At 30.9% G+C, this 18,284-nt stretch overlaps 3 protein-coding genes and 1 long non-coding RNA gene across 7 annotated transcripts; 2 read left to right on the plus strand and 2 right to left on the minus strand.

Moving 5' to 3' along the window:
- Nucleotides 1-280: 280 nt before the first annotated feature.
- Nucleotides 281-6,441, plus strand: LOC148235570 (lysoplasmalogenase TMEM86A). The gene is made up of 5 exons (XM_088184682.1): nucleotides 281-458; nucleotides 724-893; nucleotides 4,077-4,270; nucleotides 4,339-4,565; nucleotides 5,021-6,441. Exons 1-5 carry the CDS (start codon nucleotides 438-440, stop codon nucleotides 5,204-5,206), a joined length of 798 nt encoding a protein of 265 aa, XP_088040808.1. The 5' UTR covers nucleotides 281-437; the 3' UTR covers nucleotides 5,207-6,441.
- Nucleotides 6,442-6,730: 289 nt separating this feature from the next.
- Nucleotides 6,731-11,388, minus strand: Vps2 (vacuolar protein sorting 2). Of its 3 annotated transcripts, XR_015809370.1 has the most exons (7): nucleotides 11,299-11,388; nucleotides 11,050-11,224; nucleotides 10,770-10,982; nucleotides 9,475-10,708; nucleotides 8,178-9,200; nucleotides 7,483-7,694; nucleotides 6,731-7,412 (listed from the first exon to the last, which is right to left on the minus strand). XR_015809370.1 is itself a non-coding variant. In XM_088184683.1 (6 exons), exons 2-6 carry the CDS (start codon nucleotides 11,215-11,217, stop codon nucleotides 7,276-7,278), a joined length of 714 nt encoding a protein of 237 aa, XP_088040809.1. In that variant the 5' UTR covers nucleotides 11,218-11,224; nucleotides 11,331-11,388; the 3' UTR covers nucleotides 6,731-7,275. The 3 variants fall into 3 exon arrangements, 2 of the variants coding, with proteins under 2 accessions (XP_088040809.1, XP_088040810.1); XM_088184683.1 differs by lacking the exon at nucleotides 8,178-9,200 and having other exon boundaries at nucleotides 7,483-7,580; nucleotides 10,611-10,708; nucleotides 11,331-11,388; XM_088184684.1 differs by lacking the exon at nucleotides 8,178-9,200 and having other exon boundaries at nucleotides 7,483-7,580; nucleotides 10,611-10,708.
- Nucleotides 11,389-12,136: 748 nt separating this feature from the next.
- On the plus strand, nucleotides 12,137-14,149 carry LOC148235572 (co-chaperone protein HGH1 homolog). 2 transcript variants are annotated; one of them, XM_088184105.1, is made up of 9 exons: nucleotides 12,137-12,237; nucleotides 12,383-12,470; nucleotides 12,532-12,785; nucleotides 13,080-13,236; nucleotides 13,290-13,489; nucleotides 13,552-13,685; nucleotides 13,747-13,908; nucleotides 13,981-14,084; nucleotides 14,115-14,149. In XM_088184105.1, coding segments are annotated over exons 2-9 (1,098 nt in total). In that variant the 5' UTR covers nucleotides 12,137-12,237; nucleotides 12,383-12,385; the 3' UTR covers nucleotides 14,117-14,149. The 2 variants fall into 2 exon arrangements, with proteins under 2 accessions (XP_088040231.1, XP_088040232.1); XM_088184106.1 differs by having other exon boundaries at nucleotides 13,981-14,149.
- Nucleotides 14,150-14,947: 798 nt separating this feature from the next.
- Nucleotides 14,948-17,958, minus strand: LOC148235573 (uncharacterized). The gene is made up of 2 exons (XR_015809274.1): nucleotides 16,745-17,958; nucleotides 14,948-16,678 (listed from the first exon to the last, which is right to left on the minus strand). It is a non-coding gene; the product is annotated as an uncharacterized LOC148235573 (long non-coding RNA).
- Between the last annotated feature and the right edge of the window lie 326 nt (nucleotides 17,959-18,284).

Consider the following 18,284-nt stretch of genomic DNA (forward strand, 5'->3'; position numbering starts at 1 on the left):
AATTACGATACTATACATATTAGTGTATTTTATACTTTATTTAATAAATTATGTATGACCCCGCACTCGCCAGAGCCGGGCCTGAATACAGACATATAAATTATAAAACTAGTTACGATTAGAAAGGACGTTAAAATGGGTAATTGAATAAAACGCAGCTAGTTTTTATGATTGTAGCATAACTGGTTTTTGAACATGTGCGAATTCGTTACCGTTTGATTCGACACATGATTGCAAATCGCTCATGCTCATCAATAATTTGTACCCAGTCTTAAAAGTTAACTGGGTGTTCGCTTTGAACTCGGGGCGCGCAGAGGTTAACGTCCGCGCATGCGTAGAAGCGCGCGAGAGGAGTAAACACAAAGTCCTCCCCCTCGTCCCCCGCCCTGCTCCGAGAGTCGTCGTCGCTGTTTATTCGCACGACGCAGCTCGCGGAGATGACGTCCCCGACGCGAGTTGTGAGTACCTCGTTAATTAATTGCGACTCTTTGTTCGCACGCTCTTTGTTTTGAATCTCTGAATCTTTGAATCCCCGCTCGGTTCGCGTCGGAGATTTCCCGGAGCTTTTCCGATATCGATTCGTTTTCACAAATTGTAAACTTTCAAATTTAAATATTTTTTTCTCGTCGGCCCTAAAACGCCATTTTCCATGCATACATTTTTAAAACTCGAATTAATTATATTATTTAATTATTTAATTTGATATCCGCCATTTTTTTTCAGCTCAAAAGCGTGGGGCCGAAACTGGTGCCGTTCTTCAAGACTCTTGCAATATACTTTGTGATATTTATTTCTACGGACAATCCTTCAGTATGGGCGATGGTAGTCAAATGTGCTCCCGTTTTGAGTCTCATGTTTTTCGTCCTCTTGCACGGAATGAGCTTAGGAGACGAGTGAGTCAAATTATATTATATTATTCTAAAACCTTTCCTTTACTTGCGCTGCATAACGTACTTGGGCAGTGGAGCTTTTGAAATTTCTATCAATTCGTCTTGTCGATTAAGTTACAATTTAAAATTGACGAATGTTTTCAACTTAAAATGCCTTATGCATAAAAAGATGGTATCCATAAATATTCTTTAACATTAATAATGCATCGAATCGTAATCAAAACTGCCCTAGAACCGTTCATAAATAACAAATTAGTACTCCAAATGATATTTTTCAGCACACGTGATACATGCACAATAAAAAGAACATGAAAAATTAAACTTTTTTTAATAGAACAGAACCATGACTATTCAGAATAATATGAAAAAATATATTCATAATTAATTTTATATTAGCGACTAATTATTTGATAAGTAAATAATTCAATAATTTATCAGTTGAAAATTAAAAAAGTGATCATCTATTTATACGTTTTATTTATTAATCGCTGCTGCTCGTTCCCACCTAATCTTTTGCTACATAAATGTTTTAAATTTTAAACAAGTTAGGTGCAAATCAGCGGCAGAGAGTGAGCTTTGAACTAAAAACAAAAAGGTCATTTCGAAAATTTTTGTTCAAAAACCATCTCGGATTTTTAGAAAGGTCTTTTTAGAAATGTTTGTTCGAGCACAACATTTTTGAGGAATTTCTGGTCATCGTATTTTATAATACATTAATGACACGCAATGGAATTACGATTAACATTATAGCACATCCATAATCACCTGCATAAAAATATATTTTGCTCTTAATTTTACTTTGGACGAGAAATTAGTTTTTATCGCTTACATTAGAAGCAACCATTTCGATCGACTTTGGACTGAGTACATTTTCAGCCTAACTCGATGCTTAGCTAAGGAGGGCAACTGTCTAATAATTTTATTTCACAATCAATGCTATTGTATCTAGCTTTGTTTGTGTTTCACAGCAATAATGTTTTTTAAACTCCCTATCTTTGATTTTTTCAAAACTGCTTATTATTATTTTTTTCATACTTGTTCACATATTTTCTTTGTCGTATTTTACTTCAAACTATACTATATAAAATAGTACACGAATGTTAATTTAAATCGAACGATACTGGTAAAAATATAACAAGAGGTCTTTAATTAATTGAAAACGCCACACCTCAATCTATGGTCGTAAGCTTTTAGTAATCACAACATTAAACTATCCAGTGTAATAGATCAATTAACGTCCTTCCGACTAATAGGTTTATATATTGTAACCTGAACCTGAGCACTGAGAATTTTTTTTATTAAAGGCGGAATATCAAAAATACGCAGTTTGTAAGCTTACAAACAAAATGAATAATATTGTCCCGGACAAAAAATTTCTAGGAAAAATAATTGTACTAAGCATCTTTTCACCTCACAATAGCATCTCTTCATGAAGAGTTTTTGAAAGAATCCAAAAATTTGGCATTTACCCGAGCCCTTTGGATTACTATCTGTATTACAACTTAAAAAAAATTGCCCCTAAGGCAAATACTCTACAATGTATCAGATTATTTCTTCAACAACGACGTTGTATCGACTATGTGACAGCAAAGCTAATAATAACTTAAAAATATCAAGTAAAAAGTAGTAATCTAATATCACATTCATGATAAGTAAAAGGAAAAATATGCACGGAAACATAAACATATCATTTGCGATTTTCATATTCGTAATGTCTATTATCAATGAAATTATATTCTGCTCTAAACTGTCGTTTAACAGGCATGAAATGTGTACAAAATCAACGTAAGTGGTCTTCAACTGACAGTTGTGAATGCCAGTTGTTAAATCCTGTGCATCACCAGCAAATTAAAGCGACATATTACTGTTAGGGCAAAAGTGTTTCGAATGTACGTGAACCGGAACATACGCACAGTGAATAATTACAGTTTTATTGAATTTGATCTGTGAAATTATAAATCAATTTTTTGATACATTTTAATTAAATAGTCTACAAAGCATAAAATATTAATACAATTGAAAATATAACTTCACTGATTATTTAAAGAGATATGTGCATTTAAATAAATACTTTGTTCCATAATAAGAATTGTTTGTGCATTTTTCTTTAGAAAAAGATTCGTTGGAAAGAGTTATTCATGGGGTGTTCACTGATCTGACTAATGCTCGCTCGCACCTTATCTGTCCGACAGTAATGCACAAATAATTCGTTTTATGGAACAATTATTTTATATAGTGCTCATTTAAATTGTCCTCACTAAAAAATACACATTCACAATATTGACAATATTCATCATATAAATAGTATTATAATAATTTAAAAAATATAAAATATATTTTTTAATTATATTTATTTATTTATTACTAGAATTTAATTGATTTTAATTCAAGACATATACTAATGTTAATCTTATTAGATTAAATAAATTGTTTCGTTGATTTATTTATTCTTAATTTTATATAGAAATATTTATATAATAAATTAAATATTTAAAATACGTTTTATTTATTTATTTTATTTATAATATTATTCATTTTAAGATATAATTTTAAATAACTAGAAAAAAAATGTCCAAACGTCATGGACATAGGAGCTGCCAGTTAAAAACAGACTCCAAAGGGTTAAGTTAGGTTTAGATTTTAACAGCAAACGGATGTTTCGCAACTGCCAAATTAATTTTCATAGACATGTTGGAACAACTTATAATTTCACTAGTGCCTCATCAGTTAATTTATATTTTCACTGGTAGAAATATATCTACATGATGAAAATATATTCGGATATGATCTCACTAAAACAGCGTAATTTTATTTATACTAGTGAAAATATAACTTTACTGAAAAATACACATTCACTGTAACATATACTCATTTTCTTTCATTTGTATGATTTTTTATGCTTTTTGCAAAGAAATATCAGTAAATAATAAAACTATTACGATAGCTCCAAATTAATAAAATTATATTAGATCGAGAAGATTAAATAATTTCATTATAATAATACAACATATAAAAGATGAGGCAATAGATTAAATGGTGAGTATTTTTTAAGACTAATAAACAACTAATAATATAATTATTTACTCTACATTTTAATTTATATTTTTTATTATTGTTTATTACCGTATTGGTTACGATGCTGCATTTACACTTATTATTATTTACTATCACTAATTAATATTTCAGATACATGTTTTCCCGGCGAATACTCATCGGTCTGATTTTCTCCTGCCTCGGTGACGCTTTGCTCGTGTGGCCCGAGTACTTCCTCCACGGCATGTGCGCGTTTGGAATCGGTCAAGTGTGGTACATCAGAGCGTTTGGATTCCACGATTTGAAATTAAATGTCGGAATACCGATGTACATATTGAGTTTCAGCAGTGAGTCATATCATAACACATTCCGATGAATGTTAATATACAATTTGTTTAATATCAATTGTTTGCAGTTGTCGCTTTGTTTTCCGATAAGACAAAGGGCATTTTGGCAATCGGCGTTCCTGCTTATACGTTCCTTTTGGTGACGATGGCCTGGCGCGCCATCGCCAGAGTGAGATTCTCCAGAAACTTGTGGACTTGGACTGAAATCTGCTCGTGCCTAGGAGGAATATCGTTTGTCATCTCAGATGGATTCATCGGATATGATCGTTTTTATAGCCACTTGCCCCACGCGCAGGTAAATTATTTCAATGTTTTTTAAATAAAAAAATAATATGAAAGATTGAGAATTAGTGGTTAAGCTTTTCAAATTTTATTTACGATTTTATAAAGGCACAGTAGTAGGATCATTAAAAAATAAATTATTAATCTGCGCTCGGACCGTGTAGTCCAATTTACACTGAAATATGGATTAGTTTGCCCTCGAAAGCCAATATTGAAACAGTTATTATGTTGCATGATTGCATGTCCTTTTCTAGCTTATTTTTATCAAAAGTGTTCTAGTATATAACGAAGAAAAAAATGGGCTTAGTATTGATCCTTAGAGAACACCACAATATATTTTTTTTTATTGCTTTATAGTTCATCAGTGTGTTTATAAGAATATATTATATTATATATAAATATGGAAATGTTTCAAAAATATTTTATTGATAGCATAATAATAACTTGAATTTTTATATTAAATTTAAGGTTCTTATCATGTCGACTTATTACTTGGCTCAACTCGGAATCGCACTGAGCGTCGTCGACTCCAGTTCTGCTTACCTGACGCAGCAGAAGCTTAAAAAGGAGATGGAATCTGAATTAGCTAACCGAGACGCTTCAAAATCACAACAAAAGCTGTCTTCCAGTGTTGAAAGTGTCAAAAGTCGTTAGGAATGTTCCAAACTTATATACATAAATGTAATTTTTAAACTATCACCGTAAAATATAATAAGAATTATTTTATATCATTTTTGACGGTAGAATAATACTGACTTTATATTTATAACATACATGTATGTAGATAATGATACTTGAACGCAAACAGTGGAGGATGACTATATATGTATTGTGATTTGCCAATGTAACACTCCACTTTATTCGTATGTCAAATGTATTTCTACATTTACGACTGATGTTTTGACTTTTTTATTTTTAAGTATACAATTATGTATACACAAGGTTTGGTCAAACGATTGATTGAATAATATAAATAACTCTTCCTACAGTTGATAGCTGTGCCTTGAAAACTAACATCTAGTAACTCAACGATAACTCAGACTCAAACTATAGTGATATTGATGAATTCAAACTGAGCTGATTATCCGGAATGGTCTGAAATCGGGCATACTACCAAGAAGAATACTTTGACCATTCCTGTATATATATATATACATATTTATATTATTATAATTGGTGTGTTTTAACTATTATACTATGTCAACGTTGACAACATATTTTTTATATAATAAGTATTTAAAATCCACACCGATAGATGGAAAAAGCACCAACTCAATAGTTTGTTCAATTAACACAATTCAACATACACTATATAGTAATATGATAGTACATTAGTCAATTGATGGTTAACGCTCACGAGCGTTTATTATAATAATGTATTCAAGATTGTTATATTAATGGAATAATTGACAATTTAGTGATACTCTGCACATAGACTGGCAATGATTTATTTAATAATCACAAGATATTAAATATGTTTATAAGGCAGGGTAACGACGGGAATGTGATTTGTTACAAGCAGAATTTGTGATATGACGAGGCAGTGGACCCTGCTTAAAAAAATATATATATATATAGTATTATATTTGTATACTAGACGTTCAATGAAATTGGACTAGGTTTAGATATTTTTTATAATGTTGATTATTTTTTTATATAATTGTATCGAAGACGATTGTTCGTGTGACGGGTGTTTATCATCATGTTTGTTGAATTTATATAAATTAGCAATTATCTGTTGTTTGTACTCATTCGAGTCGAAAACGGCCATAAAAGAAGTTATTTCATAAATGTTATTATAAGTCTGAGTCATTATTTAACTTTCAACTGGTGTATTTTACATTATTGTATTTAATAAAAATCAATAAGCAATAATGTATATATAGTAACATGACGTTTTTATTATAAAATGTGTAAATGGCCAATACCTTAAAAAATCCATGAAAAATACAAACATACACTATATGTTAATACATCTTGCGTAAATTATGTTTCTGTGCATTTATTTTTTAAATGGCATTAATGGTTCATAAAGTATTAAAAAAATACTTACCGAGTGGTGCGGATTCCTCAACGTCCCCCCGTGACATCTCTTCAAAGTCCTCCATAAAGATTCGGAGCGAGTCTTAACTAATCAACTCAGGTTTTATAAAGCTACACAATGAAATAAATAGAGTATTATCATTTTAACAATCGTTGAAACGAGTCTTTATATTTTATTTATTGTAATTATTTTAATAAGAATTATATTATACAAGATGTTTGTTACACATAAATGCTATTTATTCATATTGTATAATAAAATATATTATAAATAGGCACTTAATTTTAAACGTTAGTAAGCAACTATAGCATTAACCTTTGATTGAAAAATATTTTTTTAAGTAATTTATCAAAGGTTAATTGATCATTTTAATTGTGCAAAATAGTAGCAGTTTTTAAAATTCGAGTACATATAATAATACAATTATATCTATAGAGCAATAACATTCTTTAGATAAATTAAACATATCTAACACACAATCGGAGAATTAGAAGGCCATTTCTTAAATAGACTTTTATACTAAGTTTCAAAAAAAATAATTCATTTTCATAATTAAATTATAGATGAGTTTAAGTTCAACTGATTGACTTTAATGTTACAAGTGAAAGAAACAAGAATGAACATTTTTTTAGAAACCACGTAATCGTATCTGGGCCAATTCTGCATACATCACAATATCTTATTCTCTTCTCAAACTATCCAAACGAGCTTGAAGATCGGCATCGGCGTCACTTTCAGCTCCGCCGCCACCACCACCGCCACTACCACCACCACCAGACGCTGTCGCAGCAGCTGGTTGAGCAGGTTGTTTTGTCCCTATAGCGGTTGATTTTATTAATTATTATTTATGAAAAGTGGTACTGCTTTTTGAGTGTTAAAAAAATACCTTTAGTAGCCAAACCACCGGTAGCTTGTGGTAGGTTTGATAATTGATCGTTGAGCTGCAAACCTAATTCATCTAAGATTTGTGACACTACAGCTTCACTGAAATAATTTAAAAAATACGTTATAATCTTATTTATAATAAATAAGAGATATTAATCATATTAGTTACTGTGCAGCGATATTTTGTTTCTAAGATTTTGCGATTTAAAACTGCTAACTTTCACGAGGGTACTAAAATGTAAAACTTATATATATGATAAAAATTCAAAACACTAAATTTGCATTAGTGTAAAATATAGCTTTGAAAGTGACAGTATAGTAGCTTGAAATAACCGCTGCACTTGCAACATACACAAAAGTAGAGCAATGCTCTATTGTTTGTTTTAGTATAATGAAGGAGTGAAAGCATTTAGTATGGTGATTAGAGTTTTCAATTATTCGTAGTTTTCAAGTATTCAAATACTGAATAAAAAACGGATCAAGTATTCTAATATATTTGTAATTTTTAACTCGGTTTTTACTAAACATTTTAAATACATAATTATATCGAATTTATTGTATATGCAGTTGCGTGCAAAAAAACGCATCACTTTTCGAAATCGTAAAAAATAAGATATTTCCGTTATTGTTAGATTTTTTTGTTTTTATTTAGGGGTAAGTCTTCATTGTTTTCTAGTAATTACGTAGTCAGTTGACAGAGCTTTCGTGGAGAAAATATTTTTAAGAGTTATAATGCCGAATTGCTCGCAATTAAGTGAAATCAAAAGGTCAATATCATTGTGTATTCGTAAAAGGGGTTTTCGACAAGACAAATTTCGTAGTCTGTTGGTTGTAACTAATCAACAGTTCAAAATTTTATAATAGCTAATAATCTTTGGAACGAATTTGATATAAGTACATTGGATCAGTATCGGCGTATGATTGTGCGGATTTGCATATGAATTAAATAACTAGAGATAAATTAACCGCGATCGAATCATTGAACTAATTGCAATAAAATCTGTGCGTCTTAAAACAACAAATACAAATAACATATAACTTGACAAAAATTTGCGACGCACACCTGTTTTTGAGATAAGCATTAAACGATAATAAAGGGTGGACTTTTCCAACATTTTGTTTCTTTCAACGAACGAATTCTGTGAATTCAGTCATAGTAAACACCGCCACAAATATTTTATTCATAAATGTTTTTCGAAAGTATTTATTTGTCTATGAGCGTATTATTGCCTCGTATTTTAACACAAAATAAAGACACATAAATCATGGATTTTAGAACGGCACTGGTCACTCGGGTATATTGAGAGAAAAAACGACTACCTGTGCTGCTCAAGTATACAAATTGTTTCATTATAATTTTTTTCTACTATTTCATTTGAGATAGTATAAACGAATATTCGATCAATCATTCGAATATTCGAATAGTTAAATTTGGGCGAAGAATTCGAATATTCGATTGAGAACCTTAATGGTGTAATGTATATCTGTCTCTAGTGAGTATACGAGAAGTGATGTTTTGCGAATGAGATGAAAAAATGATAATGGATAAACTCGTCCTATTTTTTGTTGTTGATAGATAAACAGTTACACAAGTATCGAACGATTGCATTGACACATATCTGTATAGGTTTGCAAAATTAGTACGTAATGCTTTGTTATGACCTTATTTTTTTTGTTGAGTAATTAAGATTGCATAAATTCACTCAAATAATAAAATTGCTTAGCCCAGTGGTCGGCAAACTTATTAGCCAAAGAGCCAAATATGTACATTACAACGATTAAAAAAAAATTGAGAGCCAAATTTATTTATTAATTTAGCAAACCTTTATTATAATTTTCCAAATCAACACAAAGACGTTCAAATTTAGAGCTCCATATTTCCTTGTTTTTTAAATCCGGCGCGTAAATGCCGGTGGATATTTGTGACAGAGCCGCACTTAAGGGGCTAAAGAGCCGCATGCGGCTCCGGAGCCGCACTTTGCCGACCTCTGGCTTAGCCCAATCTAATAATAATATTTTAAAATATACGAAACAATGATTTGAATTTTATGATTGACGTCGTATTAGAATTGCAAACAGTGATCTGAAATAAATGATTTTATTTATTTTGGTTTTACTAGCATGCCGTATGAAACAGGCAGGATTCGGGATCGTGATAATCGAAATATCGGCAGTCTTCCATGAACCCATGTTTCGAGTGAAATTCTAGTTGGGCTACCAGGAACACATAATACGTAGAAGGTCATATTGATAACAGAAATATGTTGAATTCAATTTACTGTGTAAATCAAGGGATAGCCGTAATTAATATTATGCAAGTTAAAAATACTTACAAATATATTTGGATACAAGGACAACTAATAACTAGATCACATTAATAGATTTAGTTTTTTACCAATAGTAAAAGAGTACAATGTAAAGTGAAAATAACTTCAAGAATTACTGATCATTTTATTGTATAAATTTATATAGAAAAACATAATGTAATTACGGTAAGAAAAATAATGAGATAATTAAAATAATATTTGGGACAATTTTAATTCCAAAACTGGATTTTTTACAAAGGTATAAAAAGGTTAAAAGAGATGTAACTTAAAAGTTTTATCTAACGAGGGCAATTCTTTTTTTGTTTTTATTGTTTCATTTTCAAAACGAAGTTAATTTCCGAACAACTTAATAATTAAGCAATGCGATTTATATTATTTTTTAAAAAAATTATCTTTTTCACAAGTCCATGAAATATCTACATAACGATAGGATTAGTAATGTGTATATGTATGTAGAAATAGAATATGAGATATTTCAATGTCTCAAATCAGTAAAAGCTTAATGCTGATATGAATACCTTTTTACAAACCAAAATTTGCTACTATGAAATATTTTAAGATCAAGAGGGTTATCTAATTTCTAATAGAACAAGATTGATAATCTTATGTCTACGACACATCGTTGATGTTCATATAATAGAAGATCCTGTTCATATCTCAACAGAAATTTTTATTAATCTTCTTGGAAGTTTCAGAATAAAAAATCAATTTGTTAACGTTCATGGTATAAAATTAGCTTATTTGATATTTAAATCATATTAAAATGAACGTTTGAACAGTAAGTGAATTAAAGTATACTTACGTCTCTTCTTCTTCATCATCGTCTTCCATAGCATCGTCCATCGCATCGTTGATCATTTCTTCTTTCATATCCATAATTTCAGATTGCTTTTCAAAATCCTAAATAAATGAAAGTCTTTTAGTAATACAATATTAAAAAATAAAGCAAGTTTATAATCACGTGTAATATCTTCTGAATTTGTGGCAGATTTAATTGTTTGTTCATATTTTGCATGGCTCTAGTTACGCCTCTCATCGCTACGGCCATAGTATTTTGAGATTTCAGGGTTTGTATCTTCAAAGACACGGCTTGAATGTTGGCTTTCATCAGCATGAACTTTCTTACATACTTTCTAGTCCTAACTAAGTCCTTCGCCATTATTTTTACAGCATCCTTAAAAAAAATTTAGTTGTAAATGTAATTAACAAAAAGAAGACCTTGAAGTGTCTCGCTCAATTACCATTTGACCTTCTTTTGCCAACTTTTTAATGTCGGCGATTACTTTTTTCTCCTGCTGTTCCATCTTCATTTTTTCTCTGTCTAAGTCCCTCATAGCTTTGTTCAGCGCTCGCTGGTTGTTTCTCATCATTTCGTCTGGCGTCATGCGACGACCGAAAAGCCACTCCATTTTGAATCTAAGCAAAGGATATGTGTAACTCTTTTGGCAAAAATGGCGTTTAATAACAATAAGATAGGAATAAATACGTACCGATTAAATAAAACTTGAATGAGTAAATATACAAATTTAGGAGTGCACTGAAACGTCAACTGGATGCGTCACCTGTCACTTGTAAGCAATGTGTTGTCATAAAGTTGATTACTTTTGGCGCAAACACTACAATTTTCGATCATGACCAATATTGAAAATTAGAAGTTATTCGAAAAACGACTTTTTTAAAAAACTGATTATATCTTAATTAGTTATTAGGACATGATTTTACAATTATATTGTAAAATCATCATATTATTTAAACATTAACTTCATTGAATTTAAAGTTTATTTTTTACAGTCTATTTTTTATCAGCGATTATTCTTAACAGGATCGTTTTTCCGCTTATGTTCTAGGGTCCACTTATACAAGAGATCAGGTCGCCGGTTTATTTTGTCAAGTTTGTCAATTGTTGTTTTTGCCAATCTCTTATTACAAATTGATATTTTTAATAAGAGATTGTACACAGTTTCTTATACCTCGTATATTATCTGAACGCAAATATTTTCGATAGATACGCCATATTGGCTTAAAAAATAAAAATTAATTATTCGCTTCAGTTGTGTCCTTAATATTTATGCATTAATAAGCGATAAAAAAACTTAGTTGTAAATTTTAAAACATATTTATTTAGCAAAATTTTGTTGTCCACTTTCGCAGACGTTAAGGCCATAAGCAGAACAAATATTTACAATCATTAGTTTCTGACCATGGTGCCGTTATACTTAACAAGTACACGAAAGAGTATTTTTTAAATAATAAGTTTTATTTAAAATGCAAGCGTAATAATAATATTTTAAATATGTGATACACTTAATTTAAATAGAAATATTTTTTCTAATGGCAATACTTTTCACGCGTGTTGACATTTTTGTCTGACAGGCACATGGCACTTTATAAGAGGAACTGAATATTGCACAACTTATTTTATTGTTAAGGTAAAATTGCATTTAAAATTATGAACATTTCATAATCATAAATCATAAAGTTCTATTTATGTAATTAAGTATATAGTATTGATTATATTTTAGTAATAGCAGGATATAATTCAGGTCTATGTATTAAACTAATATTTTTTGATAGATAATGCAGGACTTAAAAGAAATGTCTCAGTTTCTCGTACCAAATGCAAGAGCAGATGTAAAAATTATAACACTTCAATATATACTAGGCAAGTATCTAATAAATATTTTTAATGTGAAATTATTTTATTGGTAAAGAATTTATTGCAGGTTTGACCGGAAACGTCGATGGAATTAAGTACATTTCCGAATGCAAAGAAGTTCTCAAAAGAGTCGTAGCGCTCACTAGCGATAAAGGTGCTGTTAAGAAAGACGCACTCTTAATTTTAGTGAACGTTTCGGCGGAAGAAGTCGGCGCTGATGCTCTGATGAAGTTTGATATAGACAAGTACACATTTGGCGAAGAGCATGATAAAACATTCCTAAAAAATTTGACAGAGATGATCATAGACGAAAACGATAAGGTTAGATTTTAACACTTGACAGTCCATTCACACGTTTTCGCGTGATATTAACATTTTTGTGATCATTCCGTTTATGCATTTTTGACGGTTTAAAATAATGTAACTCAAGCTTATAAAAATATTGCGCAAACGTAATAAAGGTATATTTTTTCTAATGATGACAATGTATACATTTATAACTTCACCTTTCATCTAAGCATAGAAATATATATATTTAAAATTCCTCGACAATAACGGAAAGTAATGTTATATAGAAATATGTAAATATGTTTTAAATTATAATGTATGTTTTAGGATTCTGATGCTGCTTGTATGATTCTATGCAATGTATCTAGAAGGGAAGTGTACTTAGAGCATTGTGCCGATGCACTTTATCCATATTTGGGTAGAATATTGAACGCTTTTACCAATCTTAATTTCAATAAAGCTGGAGCGAAACTGCATTATTTAGGTACACATACTTAGAATATATTAAGTGGTAGTTGTCACAGAAGAATGTTTTAGGGCCACTCTTCAGCAATTTGAGTGGAAGTGTTCGCGTTTGTAATTGGTTGAGCAATGACCAAGAAAGTAAACGAGGGACCACTAGAATTGCAAGTTTTAGTCAATTCAATGGATCTTTGGTAAGACGCGGGGGAGCTGTAGGGACTTTGAGGAACCTGTGTTTCATTGTCGAACTTCATGATAAACTCTTAGGTCCAGAGGTATGATCTTACACATAATATGTCCTAAATCATAAGTTATTATAATGCATATTGAATTATAGGTCGACATATTAACTTATTTACTCTTGCCTCTCGCCGGCGGAGAAGAGTATCCGGATGATGAAATGAATGCCTTGCCAATCTCTTTACAATATCTTCCTAACGATAAGCAAAGAGAATCGGATCCAGATATAAGGCAAATTTATATATTTTATTGTTAACAAATTAGTTTTTATTAATTTGTGGTCGTATTATAGGAGACTTTTATTAGAATCATTGAATAAATTATGTATAAAGAAATCTGGAAGAGAATTCTTGAGAGATAGCGGTACTTATTACATTCTACGAGAATTACACAAATGGGAAGATGATAGAAAAGCTTTGTTGGCATGTGAAAATGTTGTCGACATTTTAATCAAGTACAAACTGTTCATAAATTATTTATAAGCTTTAAATGTATTTATTAATGTCTTTAAATTAATAATTTACAGAAAAGAGGACGAAATAGAAGTAGATGATATATCATCAGTCAACGTTCCAGAAGAATATCACGAAAAGTTCCACAAAATGGATGATGATTTTGTTAATGATGTATAAAATATATTCTTAAATATTAAATTTGTAAAAAATATATTTTTAATAAAATTGTGGTCGCGCGTTTTATATTATTAAATATTTATTTCGCTATATAGATACATGTAGTTCTTATAGCTTTGTTTGCATCACATTATCTTCTCTGAAGATTAGACTGCAACAACAGCTGGAGATTTGGCAACGTTGTCACTGGGCACTTGTAATCCAAGTATGTTCCACAGACTTGTCAGTAGTTCGGTCCCTTTGTGTTTGTCAGTGCCGTAGCTAGAGTAATTTGTGCTCGGGGGCAAAAATGCTATTTTATTTAAATAATTTATTTTTTCACAATTTTCGAATACGTCTATTATCTGAAAAACGGCAGGAAAATCGAATATATGGTTAAAAACTTTTAGCGGTATATACAATTTAAGGTTTAGTCTAAGAGGTATGACTTCGCAGCCAGAAAGATGCAGTTGGAAGCTAGTAATAATTTATTAGATTATATCACATAAATTGCGAGTGATGGGAGAATATCGAACATCATCCTTCCGCCAGCTTCTCCACTAATGCTTGGGAGAATAACGATGTCCCAGGCAGGCCAAACAAATACAATAAATCATTCTATTGTCCTTTTCCTACAAAAACTTTCATTACCGCGTTGAGCTGGGTCAGGTATCACTTATGTACTAACTTGGTATCAGAAAAAAGTAACGATGCTTAACTTTGCTCGTTTTTTAAACATTTTTTTAATTCTCAAATTGAGTTGCTGCAATAGTATTTTATTGAAGATTAATATGGTTTACATGTTTAATACATAAGTGGACGGTGCACGATGCAGTACCGGCAAGTTGCGAGCCCGTCAATATTCGCCAAGATAATGTGCCTACATCATGTCAGTGCTACCAGAGTGTCGCCGAGTTTTACAATAATAAAATCTATATATAAATACATAAATGGCCCCCCACAATTCATTCATTAATTTTCCTTAAAACTTTAGGGTCTCCAAGTCGCGGGAGCGAAGTCCTGCGGATGCGTGTCGAGTAGCACGTGGTTTGCGGCGGCACTTGGGTGGCTTCTCGCTAGAGGCGCGTGGCTGCGCCGGGTACTTCCTAGGTCACGTAGTCGGTGGCGGCTGTCGATGGGGGCACTTGGTAGGGGAGCGCAGGGCCATCATCTCAGTGGTCTGCCAGCTCGAGTCCGGATCCATAAAAGCTCCGGCGGGATGGTGACAATCGGCTCGGCAGCTTATTGCAACGGCATCTGTGTCGGCCATTTTGAACCGACTCCATGAGTAATCCAGGTATCACGTCGGGGTCACCAGTTTGGCGGCGGGAGGTGACTGGTGGCAATTAGACACAGATTGAGCCGCTGCAGTAGTATTTTATTTGAATATTTATAGTTACATGTTGATTAGTATGTATACAGAGTGAACAGGACGCGGGCCCACAAATAGTGACATTTGATTAAATGTGTTTTATAAAATAAATTTTAGAAATCTAATGACCTGAATTTTGTTTGGTGTTAAAATTTAATTTCATTACTAATGAAATATAGACATGTTATAAAACATGTGGCATCACAGAAATTATCATTAAAAAATAATTAATAATGACGTGAAATTGTATGTGAATTATTTTACTTTTAGTTAAAAATTATATTATAAAACATTTTTTACTCTTTGATTTATTTTAACAGATTTACATTTTTTTATTTAGTCGCCACTTTGAAATAAGATGGCAGATCTTTATTATTGTAGATTTCAATTATTTTTCTATTATAGAACATTTTTCCCTCTTTACTATTTTCTTTACAAAGTCAAGTTTTAAGAAAATTCCATTTAAACTACACCAGTTATCCGGATTTTATTGCGATTGTAATTCAATTTCGCATATTTCGAGAGTGATGATACTATCATAATCACGAGTTCGAAGTAATCAAACTGATTTCGAACTCGACATCATTGTGATTGTGACAGGTCCATCACTAGAAGTATTGACATGCAAATCTCAATAGCCATGATATCCAGCTTTAAAAAAATATACATGTACATATTTATGCCTGCGAAGCCGTACATATAAATCGGGTTATCATATCTGCAGTAAATAACTTGTAGTTATATTATTCTTGGATATCATGACTTTATTCTACAAAATAGTTGTGGTTGTTATTCAAGAATTTATTGAATTTTGTTTTTTCATGTAACGGTAAATAAATATATGAAGATTGATCGGAAAAGTATTTTATTATCAAATTCTTTTACACAAAAAATAACTACATGATTATCAATCACGAATCTATAATATTATTGGTTACACAATCATTCTACGTATAGCTGTTTTGCATTCACATCTTCAGTAAGATAATAGAAAATTTCATATTAAAACTGCTCGTGCTCTTCCAAAATTCTGCCAAGTTTTTAATGTATAACGATTTCCAATTGAAGGTATAAATTCTTAAAATTACTTTTCATCGGCAAGTCTTCTGTATTCCTTTTACTTAACCTTTATTATGACCAAAATACATTACCTCGGAGAGCAATCTTCACTTCAAACTCGCTGTTGTTTCATATCACATTTTTAGTAGTCGTAGATATACTAGAAAAACATTTTTCTGTACCTAAAATGAAATACATTTTACCTTAACAAGTAGCACATAAATACTCGAACATAATAAATATTTTACTTGATATCTTCGTCAGTTTTTCTTGCAGGCACTTTCTCCTGTAGTTTGAAGAATTACTTGTTCTTTTATTTTTAGGTTCGTAATCACTTTCTGATTCACTCAACAATTTCATAACCAAAGACTAACAACTAAACCACATCTAGTTACAATCTATCTCTATAAAATTAAAAATGTTCGTTATGAGGATATATTTTCGAGAGTAATGTTTGAAATTTCTAATATCCATTAACGGTAATGCAACTTTTTATTTCGAATGCTCGATTGAGAGCAATTGAATATTTATGAGATTTTTTAACATTTAGCAAGCAATGTCAAGTCATCTATTAATAAATGCAAAACCTACACAAACCACTGACTAGTGTTTTCGGCAATAGAATGGTTAGATTTTATAAATAGGCACAATGAAAATAATCTAGTTTTTGCACCACATCTTAAAATGACTCGTCAGTACTATAGTCTGCTTTCTCACTTTCAACTTTCAAGTCAACAGATATATACAAATACATGCAGAAATGACGTGAACAATAACTAAACTCTATGCATCGCTACTTGTATTGACGCATTCCTTCCATTGAACAACCAATCACAAGACATAAATCTAAGAGCATGCGTTGAATATTATTCTTCACCTGCAGCCTCTTGAAAGGGATCAGACTATAGATACTTTGAATTTTGTTTAAATTGCAAATTTATACAATATTGACCAGTGATTTTAAAATCATGTTTAAAATCACAAAATTATTAAAATTAAACCATTACAAACTTATATGTCAAAATTAAACATTCAATGAGATTAGGTACAAATGAAAATTATATTTTTTTTCCCACAGATTACGAGGGTGAGTCAAATGAAAACCTTAAAAGTAATATAAAATTTCATTATATAAATAAGGCATGCAACATACGTTGATGTGGATCACTAGAATTCATCAAAAAAATTAAAGTTCAGTATGGTGATACGCGTATGTCACTCTAATAAGTGTACGAATGGACTGCTATATAGAATAAAAAGGCAACTACTAAATGCCTAACCAATTTTAATTGCGTAAAAACTACATAATACATTTAAGAGTTGCTGTAACATGATTTTTTTTAGTAGTGTGTTGTCCCGTTGCAGATTTTATATTGCAGTTAAAAATTATCATGTCCACCTTTGTCACACAAGCGCATATTAGTTTTTCTTACACCGATTGAATTTGGAAACAGTTGATATAATAGTTCCTTTTCAAATTTTTTTATATTTTTACACTTTCTTGAGTGAAATTGTATTTGTAATTAAAATATTAAAAAACTGCTCAACCAATTTTGTATACATGTGAGTAAATATATGTTATTTTTATGGAAAATATCTAAAAACAATGCAACTAATTTGAATGTAAGAGCACTAGAGAATTCAAAACCTAAAAAATAACATTTATTTTATCCTCATTCATAGCAACAGACAACACAATTATTTATGGTGGCCACACCAAAGACCTGTCCTCTCAAATAAAATATATATAATATGCTCTAATGATTAGAATGTAGTATACTTATTAAA

The sequence above is a fragment of the Plectrocnemia conspersa genome, unplaced genomic scaffold (genome assembly GCF_051122295.1).
Source record: "Plectrocnemia conspersa isolate PC_06_02 unplaced genomic scaffold, ASM5112229v1 ptg000004l, whole genome shotgun sequence".
In the NCBI taxonomy this organism is placed as follows: domain Eukaryota; kingdom Metazoa; phylum Arthropoda; class Insecta; order Trichoptera; family Polycentropodidae; genus Plectrocnemia; species Plectrocnemia conspersa.